The sequence below is a fragment of the Symphodus melops genome (assembly GCF_947650265.1).
Source record: "Symphodus melops genome assembly, chromosome: 13".
NCBI classification, from domain to species: domain Eukaryota; kingdom Metazoa; phylum Chordata; class Actinopteri; order Labriformes; family Labridae; genus Symphodus; species Symphodus melops.
The window spans coordinates 17,474,563-17,494,982 of NC_136703.1; the positions used below are offsets into that span (position 1 = coordinate 17,474,563).

The following is a 20,420-nucleotide window of genomic DNA, read 5'->3' on the forward strand; positions in this document are numbered from 1 at the left end:
ACATCCACTGTGCCCTGGATGTTTTCATTTCTGATGATGAAGCAGGCTGAAAGACGACCACTCTTCGAGCTTCGTTCGTCGGGCGGAACTGATGTTTTGATGCGGTGCAGTTTCAAATCGGAAATAAATGTGTCGGACCTGTGCACCCAGCAAGAAAGCGCCTATCTATGTACAGTTAAAATAGGACAAATATAGGCTGTTGTCTGTGTAAGAGCCGTTTGAGAATTAAACATTTGAGCCGATGTTGTGGAAACAGTGACATTAGCTCTCAGGTGGACGTACTGACCTTTACAGCATCTTCTCAGAGGATGTTTGCAAAGTCGTTTCGTGTTAAATCTAACACTGCAATCAAAGGATCAGACAGGTGAGTCTCTGCTGCAGACTTTATCTATTAAAATCAGTTTAATGTTTAGCTTTAGTATTTGTATATATATATATATATATATCTACAGTGTCGATCATTCTTTTTAAATAAGAGTTGACTTCAGCTTGTTCATTGCTGTGACAGATCAATATGTCAGTGATGGATGTTTTAAGCTTCATGTTTGAGTATCACTCTCCATAAACTTCAGATTGTTAGTTTGATTCTTTCTAATCCCTGAGCCTTATTTTCTGATTTTATTTCACAGTTATTGACAGTTTTCATACTAATATTATAAAACAATATTGACGATATTTGATCTTTCTGACGTCATCTTTGATTTTCTGTCATCATACTTCTCCTAGAAAGATGTCTTCAATACTCCTTTGTGTTTTCACGTTGTTTGTCCGTCTATGTCTTGATTTATACATATCTGGTGTTTTTTTTATTTTTTTATTATTTATTTATTTGGTGCAGTAGCGTGAAAAACTGGTGACATACATGACAATAAGAGCACAAAAACAAGCAGAAGATATCAGACGATACAGAACAAAAAAGACGAAGGACAGTAGTTACAAATTACAATAGGAATAAAGGTGGAGCAAAATAATGAGTTTTCAACTGGCTAAAACTAGCAAAGACATTACCAAACTATACACAAAATATATTTAAAAAAAAGGGCAGCAAGAAGGAAAAGGAGTGATAGAGAGAGAGAGAGTAGGGCGGTAATTTATAAGGTGGACTTGAGAGGGAGAAGGGAAGATGGATCAGTGGGCTGAATGTGTTGAAGTGTGTACTCCAGTTGTGGCGTGAGAGTTTGTGTGATAATTATGTTGTAGGGTTTATTGTCTGCAGCCAGGAGTTTGGGGAGTTTGAGACCACTGTTGATATGAGGGTATGATGGAGGGAGAGGGCGAGGCTTTTTATTTATTTTTTAACCTTATTCTTTGGCCCGGCCAATGCATTTCTGATGTTAATTTTGTGAAAGATAGCTTCTCATAATTTGTAGTGCTCGGCCCTATTTGATACAGATGATTCTGACAGGGTGTGTAAGTTTAATGCACCAGACAGTACTAAATAGTAACCAGTCATTGACCAGTTAAAGAAAAATATGTAAATTATATTGATTTGTTTTTTAAAAGAAGATTATATTAAAAGATTTTATTTCTTCAACCAGTGGACCTTGTATTAGAAAGCGTGTTTATACGTATGTTTTTAATAGTTCCAACCAGCCAGATTAAATCTATAGAAGGAGGTGAATTAGCATGATCCAACGTTGCACTGGTAAATCTGTTTCTCTTTTGTCATCACCTGTACATAATGGATGACTTCTCCTTTCTTTTCTCACACACAGGAGAAAGCTCAAAGCTGACATATCAGCTGCTTTCCCTTCATTGCCTGCTGATGAGCTGTCTGAGCTGATCCCCAACAAAGAGGAATTAAATGTAGTCAAAATTTATGCACATAAGGGAGAGTCTGTGACACTTTATGTTCTTCATAAAAATCCCCTCTTCTTTGAACTGGAAAAACGGCTTTATCCTACAGGTAATTTATCTGACCATCAATGTACAGCAAGATGACTGAGTAGAAAAGTACCTTTTATGCAGCAAATGTTCACTGAATATCATATCTATCTGATATTATTTTCAGTTTACCTGCTTTGGCGATATCCCACTCTACTGCCAGCCTTCAGAACATGGCCCCCTGTTCTTCAGAAGTTGATCGGAGGGGCAGGTATGCTTTTTTTTGTTTGTTTGTTTTAAACATTAGGGCCTAAACAGTTGCTTAATACTGTACAGTAGCACATATATCAATAACAAGTGCTTTAAATCCCTCAAGATCTCATGCTGCCCGGTGTGGTGGTGCCGTCAAGTGGTCTCCCAGATGTAAAGCAGGGTGACTGCTGTGCTGTCACAGTCGTGAGCAACAGGTAGGCTATGATAAGCGATATGGAAATACTTCTGTCATAGCCGTTTCAAGACATGATGGAAGTCCTCAACATGTCACTGTTCTTTTGGTCGATGCAGAGCTCCTGTTGCAGTTGGCACTGCTGCTCTGTCCAGTTCAGAGATGCAGAGCGTTGGTATGAAAGGTAGAGGAGTGTGTGTCATTCACACATATATGGATAATCTCTGGTAAGTAGCTCCCATTTTTCTGCATTTAACTCCTGCATATTTTTTAAATAATACTTTTACTGAGGCAAACTAATGAAGATGTTATTTTTGTGGAATTTATTAAAGCCTCAATGTAAAAAACAAAAACATTATGGCTGCAGTCATATTTTTTTTCCTGTTAGTGACTTCCTTGAACGTCAGCTGGTTGCCTAGCAACCTCTTAGTGACTCAACATTGGGAAATCAATGTGCATTACTGTCATGACCCGGCTCAGGAGGTCAAAACAAATGAAGGGAGACGCACAGGATTTAAAGTATTAATAATTATTTTTATTAACCAAAAAAAACAAACAATCAAATCAGATTATACCAAATTAAGTTAGCTTCTTCAATTTCAAAGGGAAAAAAAAAAATGCAAAGCAGCCAGGTACCTGTGGAGGAGAGTAAGTAGAGCAGGGAAGGCAGGAGAGATTCAGGAGATTAAGTAACCTCAGCACACCGGGCCGAGTTACTCCAATCAGTGCTTCCACCAGACCAACATGATCAACACACCTCCACATGGAAATCAAGACAAAACATCCCCTGCTGACCCTACTGGGGCATCACAATTACATACAAAAATGACGTCATTTCCAAATTAGTTGACTGTTTCCCTGTGTGGAGATCAATAAAGTGACCAAAATCTACGACCCTTTAATAGGCTGGTTTCTCTTGTCAGAGTCAAGGTTTACTGATATAGCACCTTTAAGACAAGCTCAGTGGACCAAAGTGCTGTACAGGTTTAAAACACAAACTAAAGTGGCAATATGAATAAATAAATAGAAGCGTAATTAAATGTCAAGCTCAACTTGTATTTAAAGCCAAAGTCAACAGGTTTGTCTTGTGATTCACATTTTTCAATGGATTGAAAGAAGAAGAAGAAGAAGTCACCACAAAGACTCTGTCACCTTGGGCTTTTGGCCTGAATCTCGGAACATCAAAGACCAAGAGCATCTGGTGTGTTGACCACAGTGTTCTGACTGAACTCAAGGTTGGTGCAAGAGTTCAGATAAATAAAAAGTTGCCAAACCATTAAAAACAAGTAATAAAAACCTTAAAACTGGATCCCAAAAGATGACAGGAAGCCAGTACAGGCGTGATGTGGTCATGTCGTCTCTTCCCAGCCAGAAGAGGGGCTGCTTTGCTCTGAAGCAGCTGCAAGTGCTCAAGAGATTCCAACATAAATGCAAGCAGATACAATTAGTCTAAAAGACATGTGTGATAAACATGTGGCTGACTCTCTCAAATTCAATTTAAGGACGATAGGGCTGTACCTTACTCAACAGTCACTACAGCAACAAGCTGACATTTCACATTTCAAAGAGCTTTTAAAACTCATCCTGAGATTTATGATGGAAGGGCGACTGTGCGACGCAGACTAACCAAAGCTTTCTCTATGATTTTTTTTCTAGGGCATTTGGGGACAAGTCAGGTCCTCCATCTTTACTGGACACAGAGAGCAAGGGACAAGGGTTGAACGGAGAGGAATGGGATGTCAATAGTGAAGAAGAGGAGGAGAGGTGTACAGAGGAGAAGGAGGAGGAGGAGCAGGAGCAGCAGAGTTCAGAAGAAACAGTCAGTGATCAAACCTGTTCTGGTATTGGGGAACTGAGTCTGGCTAAGGAGGAAGGGGAGAAGGGCGAACAGGACAACGAAGAACAGGAGGGGAATGAGGATGATCAGAAAATGCCACAAGGTATTAGGTTTAGTCGTACGGCCCACGGCACTGTCAAACTACACTATTTGAAGTCTTGCAATAAAGTACTTTTCCATGGCTCATTTAACACAGGCTCTAAATGTATTAAGGTAAAGCTTCAATAAATGAAGTAATCTCAAGTTCTAATCAAATTGAAACATTCACTGCTAAATGATTACAGGGCTGGATTAAGTGCTTGTGGATTTATTTTTGTGGCCATGTGGTTGTGTTTTGTTCTTTTTCTGATGTGGCAAAATGGGAGCGTGTACAAAAAGGAAGGGATGTGACCCGGGTCAAACCTTGATTTCACAGAGATAATGGACGCCCTGCTATTGCAGTGTTTCCTCCATGCTCTCAAGAGCAAGGTGAAGAAGTCAGAGCTCCCTCTGCTGACCAGCACATTTCTCCGCAACCATATGTTCTCCTGCTGGTAAAGTTCAATTCATCCTTTAAGAAATGCAGAGGGGTACATACGTTTTGCACTCAAAGCATCTGGTCTTTTTTTCAGCCCAAGTGGGAAGCAGCTTGATATCAAGAAATCAAGCTATAAGAAGGTAAACAGCATGTCGAAAATGTAGCACTTTACACATGTACATGGGTGAATGTATCACTCCACTGATGAACATCTTTTGTCCAACAGCTTTCCAAGTTTTTACAGACCATGCAGCAGAAGCATAACCTTGTGCGAGTAAAAGAACTGACCAAGGGTGTGGAGAGCATTGTGGAAGTGGACTGGAAAAATCGAGAGTGAGCCAAGTCCTGCCTCAACTTAAAGAAATTCTTGACAGGGATTCAAAAAACCTTCTCAGCCCGCCCACATGCAGCCCTTCACTTTTTCTTGTTATTGCATTAACTCTTTGCAGACTGCGCTCCTTCAGCGTTCCCGAGGAGACAGATGTGGAAGCTGCTCCTCCACAGGATGGAGGAGAGGGTGAGACACTGTACCATCCCCCTGAGATCACAACTCTTTACTCTGTGTCAGCTCGACTGGAGCCTCTCTTCCTGGATGCAAACAAGAGGTGTGTGCTTGTTTTCCTAGCTCTGGCTCTCGATGAATCCACGTGTTTGCTCGGATCAGACAGCAGGGGAACGTAGCGGGGAAATCTGAAGCTTGTGTGAATCACTGAATCCTGATCAGCTCTGTAATGTGGCTGAACTCAACCTCACAGGGAGATGAAATTATATTCCCATGACACAAATCTTCTTAATTTGAGATTGTGTCTGGAATCGCCCACTTGATCAACCATTTTTACTCCATGTGTTTTTTTAAATTAGACATTGGATGTTTGGACACTGTATATTTTAACTTCTTCTCTGACCGGTGGTTTTGAAACAATAGAAATGTTCACCCTGTGGAATTAATTATGTAAAGTATCGTGAGTGCCTCACACGTTTTTGTTTTATAGTGCTTTCTTTTACAGAGCTCATTTTGACGAGTCATACAAGGAGATTTCAGATTTATTTACTTTCCTTTTTTTTCAGTGCGTGAGAACTTCTTGCACACCTATTGTACAAATTTGTCACGTTTGTTTTTTTCATTAACCATGGTGCATTTTCCAGTTGTATATCTCAGGCTACATGTCACCTTCAATCCCCCTAGGGTCAAAACCCCAGAACATATTGAAATGCTGCTCGCCAAAGCCCCCCCCCAGGCCCCCCCATGTGTGGTCATGCTGTCTTTAGAATAACAATCTGTCCCCTATCACACACATGGCTTCATTCATATTTAGTCTTTAAACTCCTGAACCCTCTGATCTCAAAACCCCCCACTCTGCCCATTTTCACTCTAATTTCATCTGGCTGGGTTAGGTTTAGAGGTTTCTGACAAAGACTGCTTCCCATCCATTTTGGTTTTCCCGCAACCACAGTGGTTCTAAAGCATGCTAATCACATTTACACACTGTGTTCTGTTCTATTTCATGTTGTTGCATGTTCTTGGAGTTGAAGCAATGTTTCTTTGATTTTTACACCCAAGTGGGAGACTTGTCCAGTCCAGAAGTTGCATGTTCATAAAATATTTTATGTTGCAACAATAATATAAACCTTTTACTGTGAACAAATTGTTTAGTAAGTGCTTAATTTACAGGCATTGAAAATTTGCTTAGCCAGTAAATAAACAACAGGAGGAGGAAGTAGTTACGGCATGTTAGAGCCCAAAATGTTATTAAAAAAGTAACAGTTATTACTGTCATTATTACATTATTGACTAGTTGTTCTTTTTTGCATTAACAACCCAAAGCACTCCAGCGCCTCATGACAGGCTTGATTTACTGTTGAACAAGTTTCATGTCGTTGTTACATTTGAGGTAGTTTTTACATTTACTAACAAGGCAGTGTGATTGTTCCTATAAATATAGGCTTGAATTAAGCATTTGTTATTTTAAGTTGTTGATAGCATGTATTTCATTAAGATTACAAAATGATAAGAACCCCCATTTAGAAGTAAGGCTGTCTTGATACGTTTCTCTCTTCCTGTATTAATGTGTGACTTGGTGCTTCCACAGAAAAGGGACAATCCTCCAACCCGCTGAAGTGAGAAACATTGTCACCGAGTATGTGAAGCAGAATGAACTGGTGGATGAAAATAATAAAAAGTAAGATGATCCTGAACTTCTGTAAAAAAAAAAAATAATAATAATAATAATAAAAATTAGTGTGCTTCTGCAGATTGTTATTTTTAATAACCACAAGATGCTAAACTGCATCGCCACTGTTCCTGGCTCTAGTTTAAGATAATGGTCAGAGGTGCTCCTTGTCAACAGGCAAGGCCGGCATCTGCTTTGGGCCCCAGTCCAGTAGGGGCCCCCCCACCAGTTGACAAACAATAAACCGCAACATTGCCTCAATTGGGGCGCGTAAGCTGGATGTCGAAAAGCATGTCAGCTACGTAAAAGTGTGACATTATAGCAGTGTACACCGCTAATAAATTCAACAAAGAAGAAAAACGCGAGTAAACAAAAACCAACATCCAGCAAATCATCTACTTTGCCGTTGCAGTGTTTCTCCTATATGCATTTAACAGCGGCGGTGAATGTTTGCCAAGGGCCCCAACAGACCCCTAGAAGCTCCCCTGACAATGGTTTCCATATCACATTGAAACTTTGTATGCTCGTCAGCTGACATAAGACGAGTTAGTAACTGCACAACATTGAGGACACAGAGTTCTTTTAGACTTTGAAGATGAGCTACATTTTGATGATAATGGGTGCAGTTGTAAAAGTGCAAAATTACAGCCCACAGAACAAATACAGGGCTGACCCCAGATCATGTGATATAATTGGCTAAAATGCTTCAATGTGACTCTCATGTTTTTTTTTAAGCTTATGAAAATCATGCATGTTCTGATGTGAAACTAATTTAAATTGACTGATTGGACTGGATTAGATCAAATCTGCCCTGCAACGTAAATGCAAATGTTATTGAATTTGTCATGTTCCACTGCAGTCTGCTTCCTGTTCCTGGCCAGCTTTGCAATGTTTTAATGCTGCTTTTTAATGCAATCTGCACCAATCCTTTTCTCTTCTTTAATAGTTACGTAAGCATAAACCCGACTCTCTGCGACTGCCTGTTGGAGAAATCTGAGTACCAGGAGATAGAGTCTCTCAAGTGGGATGATGTCTTTAGCAGGTAAATGTGTGTCTCTTGTCTCAAAGTGTTTTTCAAGGTACCAAAATAAAACATACATGTCAACATTGAATGCATTTTACCCCAAATATTCACTCTGCACTTCTTTTGCTTAAAACATTTGTAAAAGCTATCACAGTCCAGCACCAGACCAGAGGAACTGATTTTGTAATGAATCATGAGATGCATCATTAAAATCTGTTTATGCTTACACAATGCTAAGGGCAATCATCCGTCCATCAACCACCATTTTTTCTGTTCTTTATATTCCTTATGTATTCTACTTTTCCTCTTCCCCTCCTGTTGCCTCCATCCTCCCTGTGCGTCATATTCTATGTACACAAATACCTAAATAATAACTGCAATCATAGGAATACTGTGACTTAAAGAAATCAATCAGAAAACTCCAAGTACCAACACAAACAGATCCCCGACCATCCGGTATGGGGGTTGTTTTCGTTTTGGTTAGAGGATAGCAGTGGGCCACCCATTTAGTTGGACCCCTCCGCAGGTTGTGGGGGCAGCAAAAACAGGGGCCCCACGGATGAGAGGCCAAGAGTGAATGACCCTATCAGCTGACCCCCTCCATAGGGTCTGGGGGCAGCAAAAACAGGGACACCACTGCATCACACAATGACTGAAATAATAAAAATGATAATGTATGTAGAAAGAAAGAGTGGAGGGGAAAGAAAAGGGGGGTGTTAAAGAATATAAGAGAGAAGAATAAGAGGAAGGGGAAAAACACTAGTATTAACTTGAATTACTCCCTGCTTTCTATGTTGTCTTTGTGTATGCTGTGCATTGTATTGTCATGTCTCCCCTGTCTCCTACACACTATTGCTCTTGCCTTTTCCCTCATTCGTCTTGTATTGTTCTGTGTCACCTAATAAAAAAAACAACCAAAAAAAGCCTCATCATTGCAGAATGGAGGCTGTGTAAAAAGATCATCCTAACCTGGATCTGTAAACAAAACACTGCTCCAAGGTCTGATGCTCCCTGCAGCTGTTTTGTAACTGCTGCTATTAAAAACAAGGTAAATAGTAGAAGGCAGTGTTTGTAGTCCCTTTGACTCAAGCAATATTCATTTGTGTCATGTTTTTGGGTGAGGGTCTGATCAAATGGGAAAAGTTAATGGCTGCCCCTTATCTGCTTTTAGTTCATGACGGCGTTGACACATGCATTTTTAAGACTGGATTGATCAATATTTGTCTCTGTTTGTGTTGCCTTTAAAAGAATATCAGTATGTTTATTTCTGATCAATTTGCCAACACGGGGCAGCTGGGTCGTAGTTGGTGAAGTCGTTGTCTCTCAACCGGAGGATTGAGTGTTTGAATCCCAGCTCCTGCAGTAACGTGTCCATTGTGTCCTTGGGCTAGACATTTAACCCACTGCTTTGTCGGCGGAATATGAGTGGGATTTAGCTATTTTTAATGTCACCCCCACATAACAACCTCAGCCTTCAGTGCGTGAATGTGTCGGTGTGTAAAAGCACTTTTGATTGGTCAAAATATGTTTTAGTTGTTGCTTCAAAGTTCTCATACTCAAATTTAAGTACATGTAGAATCCGTTCTGTTGGTGAAGAAAGTCTGGATCTTCACGGTTGGTACTGCCAGTACTTACTGCCAAGAAAATGGGTAAATACCATCATTATGGCCCTGTGATTGATTGGCGAAAAGTCCAGGGTGTGCCCAGCCTGTAGCCCAATGACAGCTTGGATCGGCTCCAGCCTCCGCGATCTCAAACAGGAAAAGGCTGTACAGATCATGGCTGGATGGATGGACCATCATTATAGGGTTAAAGATATACAACATGAAGGGTGTTTTTGAAGGGTGTCAACGTTGCCGTCAAACATAGTTGATACTGAAAACAAAGTGACAACTTGTGGCAATGTGAATTAAGGCTCAGTGAGACAAGATATATTTATTATTGCTTGTTTGTGGTAACGACACCATTAAATTTATCAAGTCTATGAAAAAAGGGAAAATTACAGCTTTAGTTTCCATGTAAATGTTGGTGAAGGTATGCTCTACATTAGTAGATGTATGGAGTGATCTATATAGCAGATCTGGTACAACTTCATCCTCATGTCTCTTAACTTCTTGGGCAGATCTAACAGTATGTTCTTATTTGTTGCAGGACTTTGGGAAGAATGCAGGAGTGCTATGAAGTTGTATTCCCTGGACAAGCACCCGTTAGAAAGAAGGGCCACATCGAGCCCATTGACATCTCTGTGGCCTCTCGAGGCTCCAACAAGAAGGTTAAACCGCTCACCTCAAACTTTCACATTTTCAGCGACAGGTCAGAAGCGATTACTTCTACTGATGACACATGTAGAAGATGAATGTTGAACAGTTAATCAAGCCTGTCATGAGGCGCTGGAGTGCTTTGGGTTGTTAATGCAAAAAAGAAGTTAGCACAAGCACAGCAGGGCATTAAAGGGAAGTCGGTGAAGCTGAAATTTTCGTTCCGATCCCAAAGTTCCCCGAATGTATCCTGAAGTGAACATTAGATAGAGACGCATGTCAGTTTTAAGAAGAATCATCAGCCCCTTAAGCAGAAAAAAGGTTGTTGTTGAGGACTTATTAACCCACATGGTCCTAGTGCCAGAGAAGCCGCAGTTCTGATCATGATAGATTATTGGATGAGACAAATTAACCGTTGAGAACTGAACCTGTCAGCGCTTCCAGTTGAGTATCAGAAACACTGTTTATATATAACCTCAGCTTCAAACCTTTGACATTTGAGTGCCAGAGGATCGTGTTACTTTTTGACTGACAATGATTAAGTACAAATGAGCTGTAAACTCAAGTCAGTTTGTTGGCTGTCCTGCTGATAAATGTTCTAGCTCTAACAGCTTCCATATGCTTCCTTCAGGTTACTCTGATAAAGAACCTGGAAGTGTACGGTTTGGAACCTGCAGTTGTGGCCACTGCTCTGCAACACCGAGTCCAGGCCAGCTCCGTGCTACATCCAATCCCTGGATCCAAAGACAAAGTCCTAGTCCAGATCCAAGGCAACCAGATTCATCAAGTCGGCAATTTTCTGCTAGGTTTGAAAGATTATTTTACTTTAATGGTTTTCCAAATCGCTCCTATCCTCTTTTAAGTTTGTATGATTAAATTCACTTTATTGTGTCCTTTCCTTTTTTTCCATTTTCAGATCATTATCAAATTCCTCGCAAGTACATCCAAGGACTCGACAAAGCTCCCAAAGTTGGCAAGAAGAAATAGTGTTTCAATCTGTGATACCTACAATTTGCTGTCCTAAAAGGAGCTTTAGTGTTGGTACACACGATAAAAACTATTTGTGTAATAAAGTTGATCCTCTGTCATCAACCACTTTGTTATTCTTTGTTTGTCTCCTAGTAATTATAGCAGTTCAAGGAGCCGAAGGCAGCATTTAATTTGTTTGAGCTTGGCACTGAAGAGGACTTACCCTCCTCTCTGTGGTTTAAACCTTCAAAAACGATCATAAGAAACAACATCATTATGTTCAATTCAAAAAGCTAAAACTAATTTAGTAGTATCTGGGGTATATGTAGAAATCTGACATGATTTCTACATATACTGAATATAAACATGGATGAAATCTCAGTGATGTTATCTACGGTTAAACTGATTATTTTCCCAAAGAGGATTAAGTAAAGCCAACATAAATGAAACCCACTTGAGACTTGCCTAATGTCACGTCTCTCAGAAAACCACCAGGAAAGCTGATGCAATGTAAATAAATGAAACAACAAAAGTTTCCCCCTCTCCCCTTGAGCTTGTGTAACTGTGTTCTCCATTTCATTGGAGTATTCCCTTGTCTTTGACATGCGCAGAATTTTTCCATCAAAGTTAATGATACATTGTAGAAGATGTAGTGGCTAATGGAGTGTTTTTTAAACAGATATCAGACTGTAGCCTGTAAAGCAGTCTACTGTCTACAGCAATAGCTTCAAGGTAAGCTCCTTCAAACAGGGTTTGTACTATCCTACATCTACATCACAGAATATACTCTGTTAAAGAAAAAGTACCTCTTACGACCCCTTTAAAAGAATCCAAACTATGGCTGTGATCTAATTACCTGTACTTATATGTAATTGCCAATAAGGTGGGAAACCTTGCTGGCACCCTCTTCTTAAATGTTATTAACATCCACTGTATAGTTAGAAATTGGCTATAAATGTCTTTGCCTTGGCTACCCTTATAAATGAGAAACGTGCATGTTTGCCACTTTCTCATATTAAACAAAATTAACATAATTCAAAACCCTAAGTCAGAAAAGTACTAAGGGAAACTTGGGTGAACAATGGATACTCTCATACAAAGAAAAGTTTCGTTTGAACAGAAATATGTCAAAATACAAGGGTATCTCCTTGACAGCTCTTCGTCTTTCTGTTGGATTACCACTGGGTTTCCAGGATCATGAACACCTTTCTGCATAACCCATTTAAACTACTGACCAAACCCTTGGTCTCATTCAGTCGTATATACTGAATTTGCATGATTTCATCTAATTGAGTGGCACCAAGAGAGTAATGAGATCTTCGTCAGTTAGACAACAAAGAAGGATCTCGATTGGATAAAATATAGCTTCTTGCTAATAATCTTAAGGAGATGCTGTATGGAGTTCCTCTCACTTGCTCTTTAGTTTTTTCAAAAGGACCGTGAATAACCTCCAAATTCTCCTGAACATCTGAGTTCACAATGGATGCAGAATATACAGCGCTTACACCTGTTGGCATATAATCTGTTAAACTACACAATTAAATAACATTTACATAAGGCTGATGCTTAATTTCTTGGCAAGTTTTTGTATCTTCATGACTGTCAGCCTAATTTGATATGTGTAAGGTGTGCAATATACTTGACTGTTGATATTTTGGGAAATTACCTGAATTACTGCCTATTTTCCAAATCAATGCAGTGATGCTTTTAAATTATGCTAACTGTGAGTTCTTTGAAACCATCTGTTAGTCTGATCCAAGAGCCCTTCTAAACATCTTACACTGTGGACTCCAAAAGACGCCTGACAAGTAGAGCAATATTTCACTTGATGTTATTACAGGATGTTATAGTTCAGTCCATTATGCTGACATACATTGACATTTATAGTACTTCCTGGAGAAATAAATTTCCATATGCTGTTAAGAAAACTCTTCTGTTTGAGATAACAATATATCTTTGTTTTGTTCATAAATTAAATACAAGCATTTTAAACACACTTCCTCGATATCATAATTAAGCATGCAAACCATGCAGTTTCTTATTTTATTAATAATGAGTGCAGTCACTTTGATAGCTGATACATATGGAATAAACAGATTCGGATGTTCCCATTTCCTGGGTTGGAAAGTAGTTCTTCAGATTTCACTGTGTTTATGCTCTCTTAGTCATAATTTAACAAGTCATGGAAATAGTGGAAACCAAACGGATGTTGAAAAGAACATACACTTCATCTTGTTGTTGTTGTTGTTTTTTTAAATCTAAAACTGCTTTGCAAATCGTGAAAGCCGTGTTCGTGATTTGAATTATTGTGAAGAGAAAAGGAAATGGATCTGTTGAGCTCTTGCTAACAAGATTAATGGCTAAAAACACCACAAATCTGTAAAACTGTAAAAGCCATGTGAGCAAAAAACTTTTGTTCAGATAGTCACTCTTTTTCTGGGAATAAAAAGAAGTGGCCCAGAAAGACATATCATTAGAAAATGTTAAAAGACACAAATGACATATTTAAATAATAAACATTTGTCAAGATTACCCACAAATCTAGAGCCAGATGTGTCCACTTCCAAGCCATTTAACTTATTTCAGGAGTAGAGGAGCTGACAGAAAGGAAAAACACCTTCAGAGACATGTGCTGCTTGCTACAGATGTGGTGCCATGTTACTATGGAAACAAGGACTCCTTGATCAGCTCTCTGCAAAGGAAGAAGCCTCATCTGGAGAGGATTTCTATGGCTGCAAAAAAAGGATTGTCTAATAATTCACATGAATTGGCTTCTTCCCATTCTACCCACAGCGTCTTGGCTCTTTTAAGCTTAACATGCAGCAGGGGTCCCCTTCTCCTCCCTCTAGCCGCCCACTGAGGAGATATGGCTTTACTGATGCTGTGCCAGCAATGCTGCACACAAATATGACTGTGATTACTGTGTGATGCAGGGGTTACATAAGGCTATAAGCCAGTCATTAGGAAAGATGTTTTAAACATTTCTGAAATCTGTACAGTATTTGGCAGTCACTGGTCTGTTTGTAAATGCTGTTAGAGCATCTCAGTTTCACCTACCTGTTACAGTAATGACATTTCATATGCTTGAGACCTTCTTTTGCTATCAAAAGTTTGAGAAATTACAAGTAAATGCTTTGCTGTTATTTCCATTTCCCATATTTTAAAAACATGTATCCATCTGCACAACACAAAACACACCATAATGAAGATACAATTAAAACACCATATTTGTGAGTTTTCTATTCAGTATGTTGTTTTTAAACCAGCAGTTTAAATTTTATTTTTATATTTTTGGTCACGTTGAACTGGTTTTTCCACTTATAGATCTCGGTTTAGATAACAGTCTTACTGATTGCGTAACAGATGTGTGGTGATGTTTCATTTGTGCTTACGTCAGGATCACAGAGGTTACAATTTTGCTCCAATTTACAGCTGAGAGGATGAGAAACCAAAACGATTTGGATGTAGTTGTAGAAAATATTAATCTGGTTCATCAGGGTTTTTTTTCTTTTTTCGTCTGTTATCAGCAACAGCTGGAGGGTTTTTTATATATATATATATTACGTGATTATCCACGGATTGTGTCATTATGTGGCTCCTAACATTGACAGAAAGGATTTTAAATGGTGAACAAGTGTTCTTTTTATTATATATATCTCTATTATTTCCTTTTACAGATGATATTATAGTATTTTAGCATCACTTTCTGCTTTCTTTGGCCTGTCATGGAGCAACACAGGGGAGTGGAAGATCCCTCAGGAATTTCTCTCACGATATTGCCTCTCACTGGGTTACAATAGCTGTGAGTCCCACCAATCCTCCCAGATGAATGTTTTGAAACCAGCTCTGACAGGAGGGAGGAACAGTAAAACCCTCAAGGTATAATCTCACATGAGGCAGATTTCAAACATGGAGAAAAAAAAACAGAGTAAATCACTGGAAATACAACAAGGTACTTAAGTGATGTGGGACTACACTAGAACTAAGCACAGTAGCTGAATCAAAGGTAAATCTTAATCAATAGGGGAAATAATCAGCCATCATTAGCCAGAAAACACATAGACTCTCAGTCTGTGTCTCCATCTGTTGGTCAGTAGCCAGCACAGCAGGGACTCTTCAAGCTCAGAAGAGGGGAAGCATTGTAATAGAATCCAGCCTGGTCTTTGATCTGCGTCAGACAAGCTACCGTGGGAACATCTTGAGGCCGTTATTTGAAGATTTGAGGTGCAGTCTCACTTGAACATGATGAGGCTCAGTGACATTTAATGTTCCTTTTTAAAAAAAAAAAAAAAAGAAAGAAAATCAGAGTAGTGTATCTGTTTGTTATAGCTACATGCAGCATATCAGAGTCATAACAAAAAGTAATCCACAGCCCCCCCACCCCCACCCCCATATGATCTGAAAACAATGTGTTTTTGTCAGAGTTGTGGCAGTGTAAGTCGTGATTTGAGCATATAACAATTGAAACAATCTTAGGAATATATGTGGTTCTTGACAGAGTATTTGGCCAATATCACAAAATATATATTGCCCTTACTGGTCAAGGTGTTGAAATCTCCCCCTACAGATTACAGCTCAGTGATGTTAGCACACCATCTTAAAACACCATACAGCTAAAATAGCCCTTGGCAGCTCTTTTTAATAAAATGGAACATACAGCAGAATTCTGGGAATGTACAGATAACCTCATAACTAAGGGCAGCAGCAGGATCATATTATATATGTTCCCAGGGTTCTATGTTGCCGACTTAAATATCCTCCTCAAATGATTCATAGGAAAACTAAGACTTTGTATTCTCAGAAATGATTATCACTCTCCAAATTTTCAGTGTAGGTTTTTAGCCAATGACGCCCCTTGAAACTTCGACCTCAGACATTAAAAAGATAACGTTTTCAGAACAGATGTTCACCTTTGAAAAATGCATTTAAAACTTTTCTCTACTTTTTGAAACGTGTCAGTTTGAATCGTGAAGACAACCCTTCCCAATCCCAAATAATTTCAGTTAACCTACGACCATTGGAATTTTGGTTATGACCCCTCCAGAGGTCCACCAGATGAGTTTAAGTTAACGTGCGTAAAATGGGATGATTCTACTTCTAGACACATTTGAATATTCCATCCACAGTCATCTGAAGGTAATCAAAACTGCACATAAAGGCCTTATCCATCTGATGTTTTTTTAGTAATAAATCCTATTTAGTGATCGTACCCTTTGTTTTTGGAGACTGGTCGAAAGAGCCGCCCACCTTGAACTTACTTGTAGATAAATTAAGACTGGAAGGAGGAAAAGAGTAAGGTTGGCAATTGTAATCTCAATCGACATTAACTGACGTGTTTGTTTAGTCCTAACAAAAGCTAAGGTTTTAACATGATATGTAAGTGGAAGTTGGATTGCCCTTGGAGACAGTCAGGCTTGCTGTTTCTCTCTTTCTTCAGTTGTTGTAGTTTAGAAAACCAGATTCCAATTCTAGCTTTATTTTTCTTAAGCAGACCTGATTGGTACCAATCTTTCATTTGACTTTTAGAAAGGAGTGAATAAACATGTTTTCCACAATCTCCAACAATACCTTAGCTTATGTTCAAAAAATGTTCTGGTATTGATGTACTGACAATACCCACATTATTCAACTGACCTGCAATAGAAGCAATGACCCCGTTTCAGGATACGTGGAGTGAACTCAGGAGATGCTGCTTCTAGTCACTGATCCATCAGACAGGCTAGTACGTCATCACTCTGAGAGGATTTCACTGCTAAAAAAGGATTACAACATTTGACATTTTCCCCAACCAAAACTGCTTAACCACTTTGATTAGGGACCAAAAAAGTATCAATTTATGACAAAAAGCTTCCAATAAATTCAGAATTTTTTAGGGCTGTCTTGTCTCAAGGGATTGATACGGCTGAATCATGTAGCGATGGAAGGTTATTCGAGGATACAGATCTAGCACAGCTACTCTACATATGAAGAATACTGCTAATATTATCTCATTGTCTTTATAGAAGAATTTTTATCCAGTTTTCTAGAAATTCTGCTTTGTATTGCTTGAATTAAGTTTTGCGTACAACAAAGTGCCTTTATTGTGTTTACAGGCAAAGTTTCAAAAAGTGAATGAAGAGCTACATTTATATTTCATATTGGAGTTGCAAGGAGTTGTTTGGGCTCTATGGTGGGTATCTAAAGAACAGTGCTTTCACAACAGACCCAAGGGTTTTTGGCCTCTTCATTACTTACTTACTTCTTTAGGGAAGCAGAGGTGCTTCTAGGGTCTTTTGGGCCCATAGGCAACATTCATTTGGGGCCCCTCCAACTAGCGTCAATTATTATTTTCACAGCAGTAATGCACACGACACTTAGCAGGGCATTGAGGGGCTTTCAGATGGGGCCCCATTAGGGAGGTTTCCTACTGTCACTGCAAAATCTGGACATTTTGAGGCAATGCTGTGGTTTAAAGTTTGTCAGCCGTTGGGGGGCCTCTATTCACCTGGAGCCCCAAGCAGTTGCCTACCTTGCCTGTTGACAAGCAGCCTCAGTGTGTATATGTTTTCTTTTCTTTTTTCAATATTCAGAACAAGTCTATTCTCTCTTGTATGCATTGATGTGTATTTAATTATATTATTGGTAGTCTAGGCTGTCTTTTGCTGAACACTACTGAAATATAAAACATCTCCCCATTTTGTTTTTAACATTCTTGATATTGTTTTAATTTTCCTTGAAAAATTCACGTTACAATAGAAAACATTCTCTCAGTTTTTCAGTACATATTCTTTGAACATTTGTCATTTAATCATGACAAACTGAAAGCCCACAACAATGTGTTTCTTTTATTTGTCTTTCACTTTGACATTTAAAGTCGACCATGTGTGCCGCCATGTGTTTAGTTGAAGGTGCCAGTAATTCATAAATAAACCAGTTTCCTTTTTTGTTGACATGTTTTCCATATTAGAGACAATGAAGCATCATTATAAAAATATGTGATCCAGCTAAGTTTCCGTAAATTGACAGCGCTCATGCATTACCTGAACACAGTCGGTGTGGACAGACTTTAAACATCTCCCTGCTCAGTATGTCCCTATATAACCAACTGAACTCAGCATGTTAGTGAATACATTGATTAGTCTTAGATGATGCCAACATACTGTCTTTTCTGTTCCCTGTCATCTAACTCCTACTCTATTAAGTGTACAAGAATTTCTGCAGGATTTTCTCATCACCAACAAAACATCATCTTTTGTGTATTTGTGTTACTGAGGAGATGACAAGCTATCCATCTAGAGCATATTTGTACATCTTCAGCACATGCTTTCCCTGACAGCTCAGATGAGGGATGGTGTACAAAAATGCATTAAGTCTGCATTTTATCAACATTGAAATGAGTACCATGCTATCAGTCAAATGTAGAACATTTAGAAGTCAAAGTTCAACCACCAAAAAGGAAAGAAGTCTAAGCATGTTGTGCAATGATGACATCAGAAAGGGGGCCTTTACACTAACAATTTAAGAAAGAATGTACTGTATGTGTTACAATTGAAGAAACAAAACCTCCAATAATACAATGACATTTATTTTCAGATCATCCTCCTTTGGTTACACTGAGGCAAAAACAAGTGTAACATTTCAGCTATTTTTGGAAAATGGTTCCTGGGCACCTTTTTATAGACTACCTTGTACTTTAATGAAAAATCCATGCGTCAGTACAATGGCCCCCTGGCTTTATTGTGTCCAGTCAGATGTAGCTTTTAACTGCTGCAAGAAATTGGCCCAATAGCTACATTTTTTTTTCATTTTGTCACCCTGAATGTCTCCATTAATTGCCATCCATTCTGCCTCGACACATTTTTGAATCTCCTCTTTGAATTTGGATTTTGTTTCGGGTACTTTTCTTAATAAACAGTGGCATGGAAATACACGTTGATTTATGAGTTTTAAAGGTGCTTTAAGGAGAATTAAAGAGATAGGCTGGATGTTTTCTCCATTCCCAGTCTTTATGATAATGTGTCACAGCCCTCTTTGGTGATAATTGGTTCTCTTGCAGTTAACTAGAAAAAACGCATGTACTTTATTAAATGTATATTTGGGTGTGGGTGAAGAAGAGCACAAGGACAACTTCTGCTGTGCGTCTAACCTTTCAATTTCCGTTGATAAGCCCATATGTATATGGCGCACACCACCACCGTAACCATGGCAACCATTAAAGGCCAAGTGCCTCACAGTAAACAGCCACTCTTGCAATGATATAAAAAGTACAAAATGCAAATAGAAATCAACTTAGCATCAAATCAAATAATGTTTAACATCCCAACCTGACAAACAAAAAGATCTATAAAATGTCATGAAAGTAAATCTCCATCGTCCATCTTACATTAAGATAAGATAGTGGGACATCGACCAACTCTACAAGTAAACAAGTAGGCATATGTCAGTACTGACTAACTGCTCTGATATATTAAAGGAATCCCCATGTACTAACTTTTTGAAATGTGAGTTCAAAATAACAAATCATCTCTTCAAATAACAGAAAACTCATTTTTTATAATAAAACCATTCCTGTCAAAAAGGCATCTTTGCATTAAATGTTGACCGAAGCTGAACTCCCCTGGTTGTGCTTCCAGCTAAAGTATTTATATTTCTGTCCCAGCTGTTCATGAAAATGCTCGTGTTGACAGACTGATGTTTTGGTGGGAAGGACAACAGATCATTTTAGCCTTGCGATATCCCTTAACAGTCCAGCTTGAGGAGTCATTCACAACAGGTCTATCTCTCATTCCTTCTCCCCTCTGCTCCAAGAGCCTCGTATATTTTACAGCCGACAGCAGTGCCAATAATGACAAAGCTGTCCTTGTGGTCATTTAAGGACTTTTGCATGTTGCAATGTTGACTTCAAGACCTGTAGCCCTCTAAAAGAAGCAACATTGCCTCTTACAAAAATGAAAAAAAAGTGAAACCATTTGTTTAAGTTCCTTAACATCTGCTTCTTCAAGATAACAAACATTAAATTGTTTCTATTTGATATTACCCAAGATAAAATAATCTGTTCATTTAAAAACTTAACAGAATCAATCATACCAGACCAGCTAGAGAAAGAGTTTAAAATTGTCAGGCTGGCAAGCAAGCAATGCAAAAGATGGGGCAGGAACACATTTGTTTTGAATCTTGAGTCATTAATTAAAACTGATGCTATAGACATATTCATCAATTCACTTTCGGAAATGATACACAAGCTCAGAAAATCCAAGCATTGATGAATTGAGTTTGGCCAAAATGCACAGGCTAATTTTCTTTAAGTCCGGCCTTGATTCATTGTGTCAACATAAAAGATTTTGGACTCATGGGTGTGACAAACATTAGATGTCATTGTGGTGCTCAGATGCCAGC

General features: G+C 38.8%; 1 protein-coding gene across 1 annotated transcript; it reads left to right on the top strand.

Annotated features, from left to right (window-relative positions):
• Positions 1–70: 70 nt before the first annotated feature.
• eif2d (eukaryotic translation initiation factor 2D) lies at positions 71–11,168 on the top strand. The gene is made up of 15 exons (XM_079359759.1): positions 71–364; positions 1,716–1,906; positions 2,012–2,095; positions 2,201–2,291; positions 2,389–2,496; positions 3,926–4,209; positions 4,522–4,639; positions 4,718–4,763; positions 4,850–4,956; positions 5,073–5,228; positions 6,714–6,803; positions 7,741–7,836; positions 9,970–10,090; positions 10,708–10,882; positions 10,993–11,168. Exons 1-15 carry the CDS (start codon positions 309–311, stop codon positions 11,061–11,063), a joined length of 1,794 nt encoding a protein of 597 aa, XP_079215885.1. The 5' UTR covers positions 71–308; the 3' UTR covers positions 11,064–11,168.
• The last annotated feature ends 9,252 nt before the right edge of the window (positions 11,169–20,420 follow it).

Coding starts and splice junctions, on each gene's coding strand:
- eif2d (XM_079359759.1), top strand. CDS start 309: ATGTTTGCAAAGTCGTTTCGTGTTAAATCTAACACTGCAATCAAAGGA. Junction 2,497..3,925: donor ACATATATGGATAATCTCTG/GTAAGTAGCTCC, acceptor TTTTTTTTCTAG/GGCATTTGGGGACAAGTCAG. Junction 4,640..4,717: donor AACCATATGTTCTCCTGCTG/GTAAAGTTCAAT, acceptor TCTTTTTTTCAG/CCCAAGTGGGAAGCAGCTTG.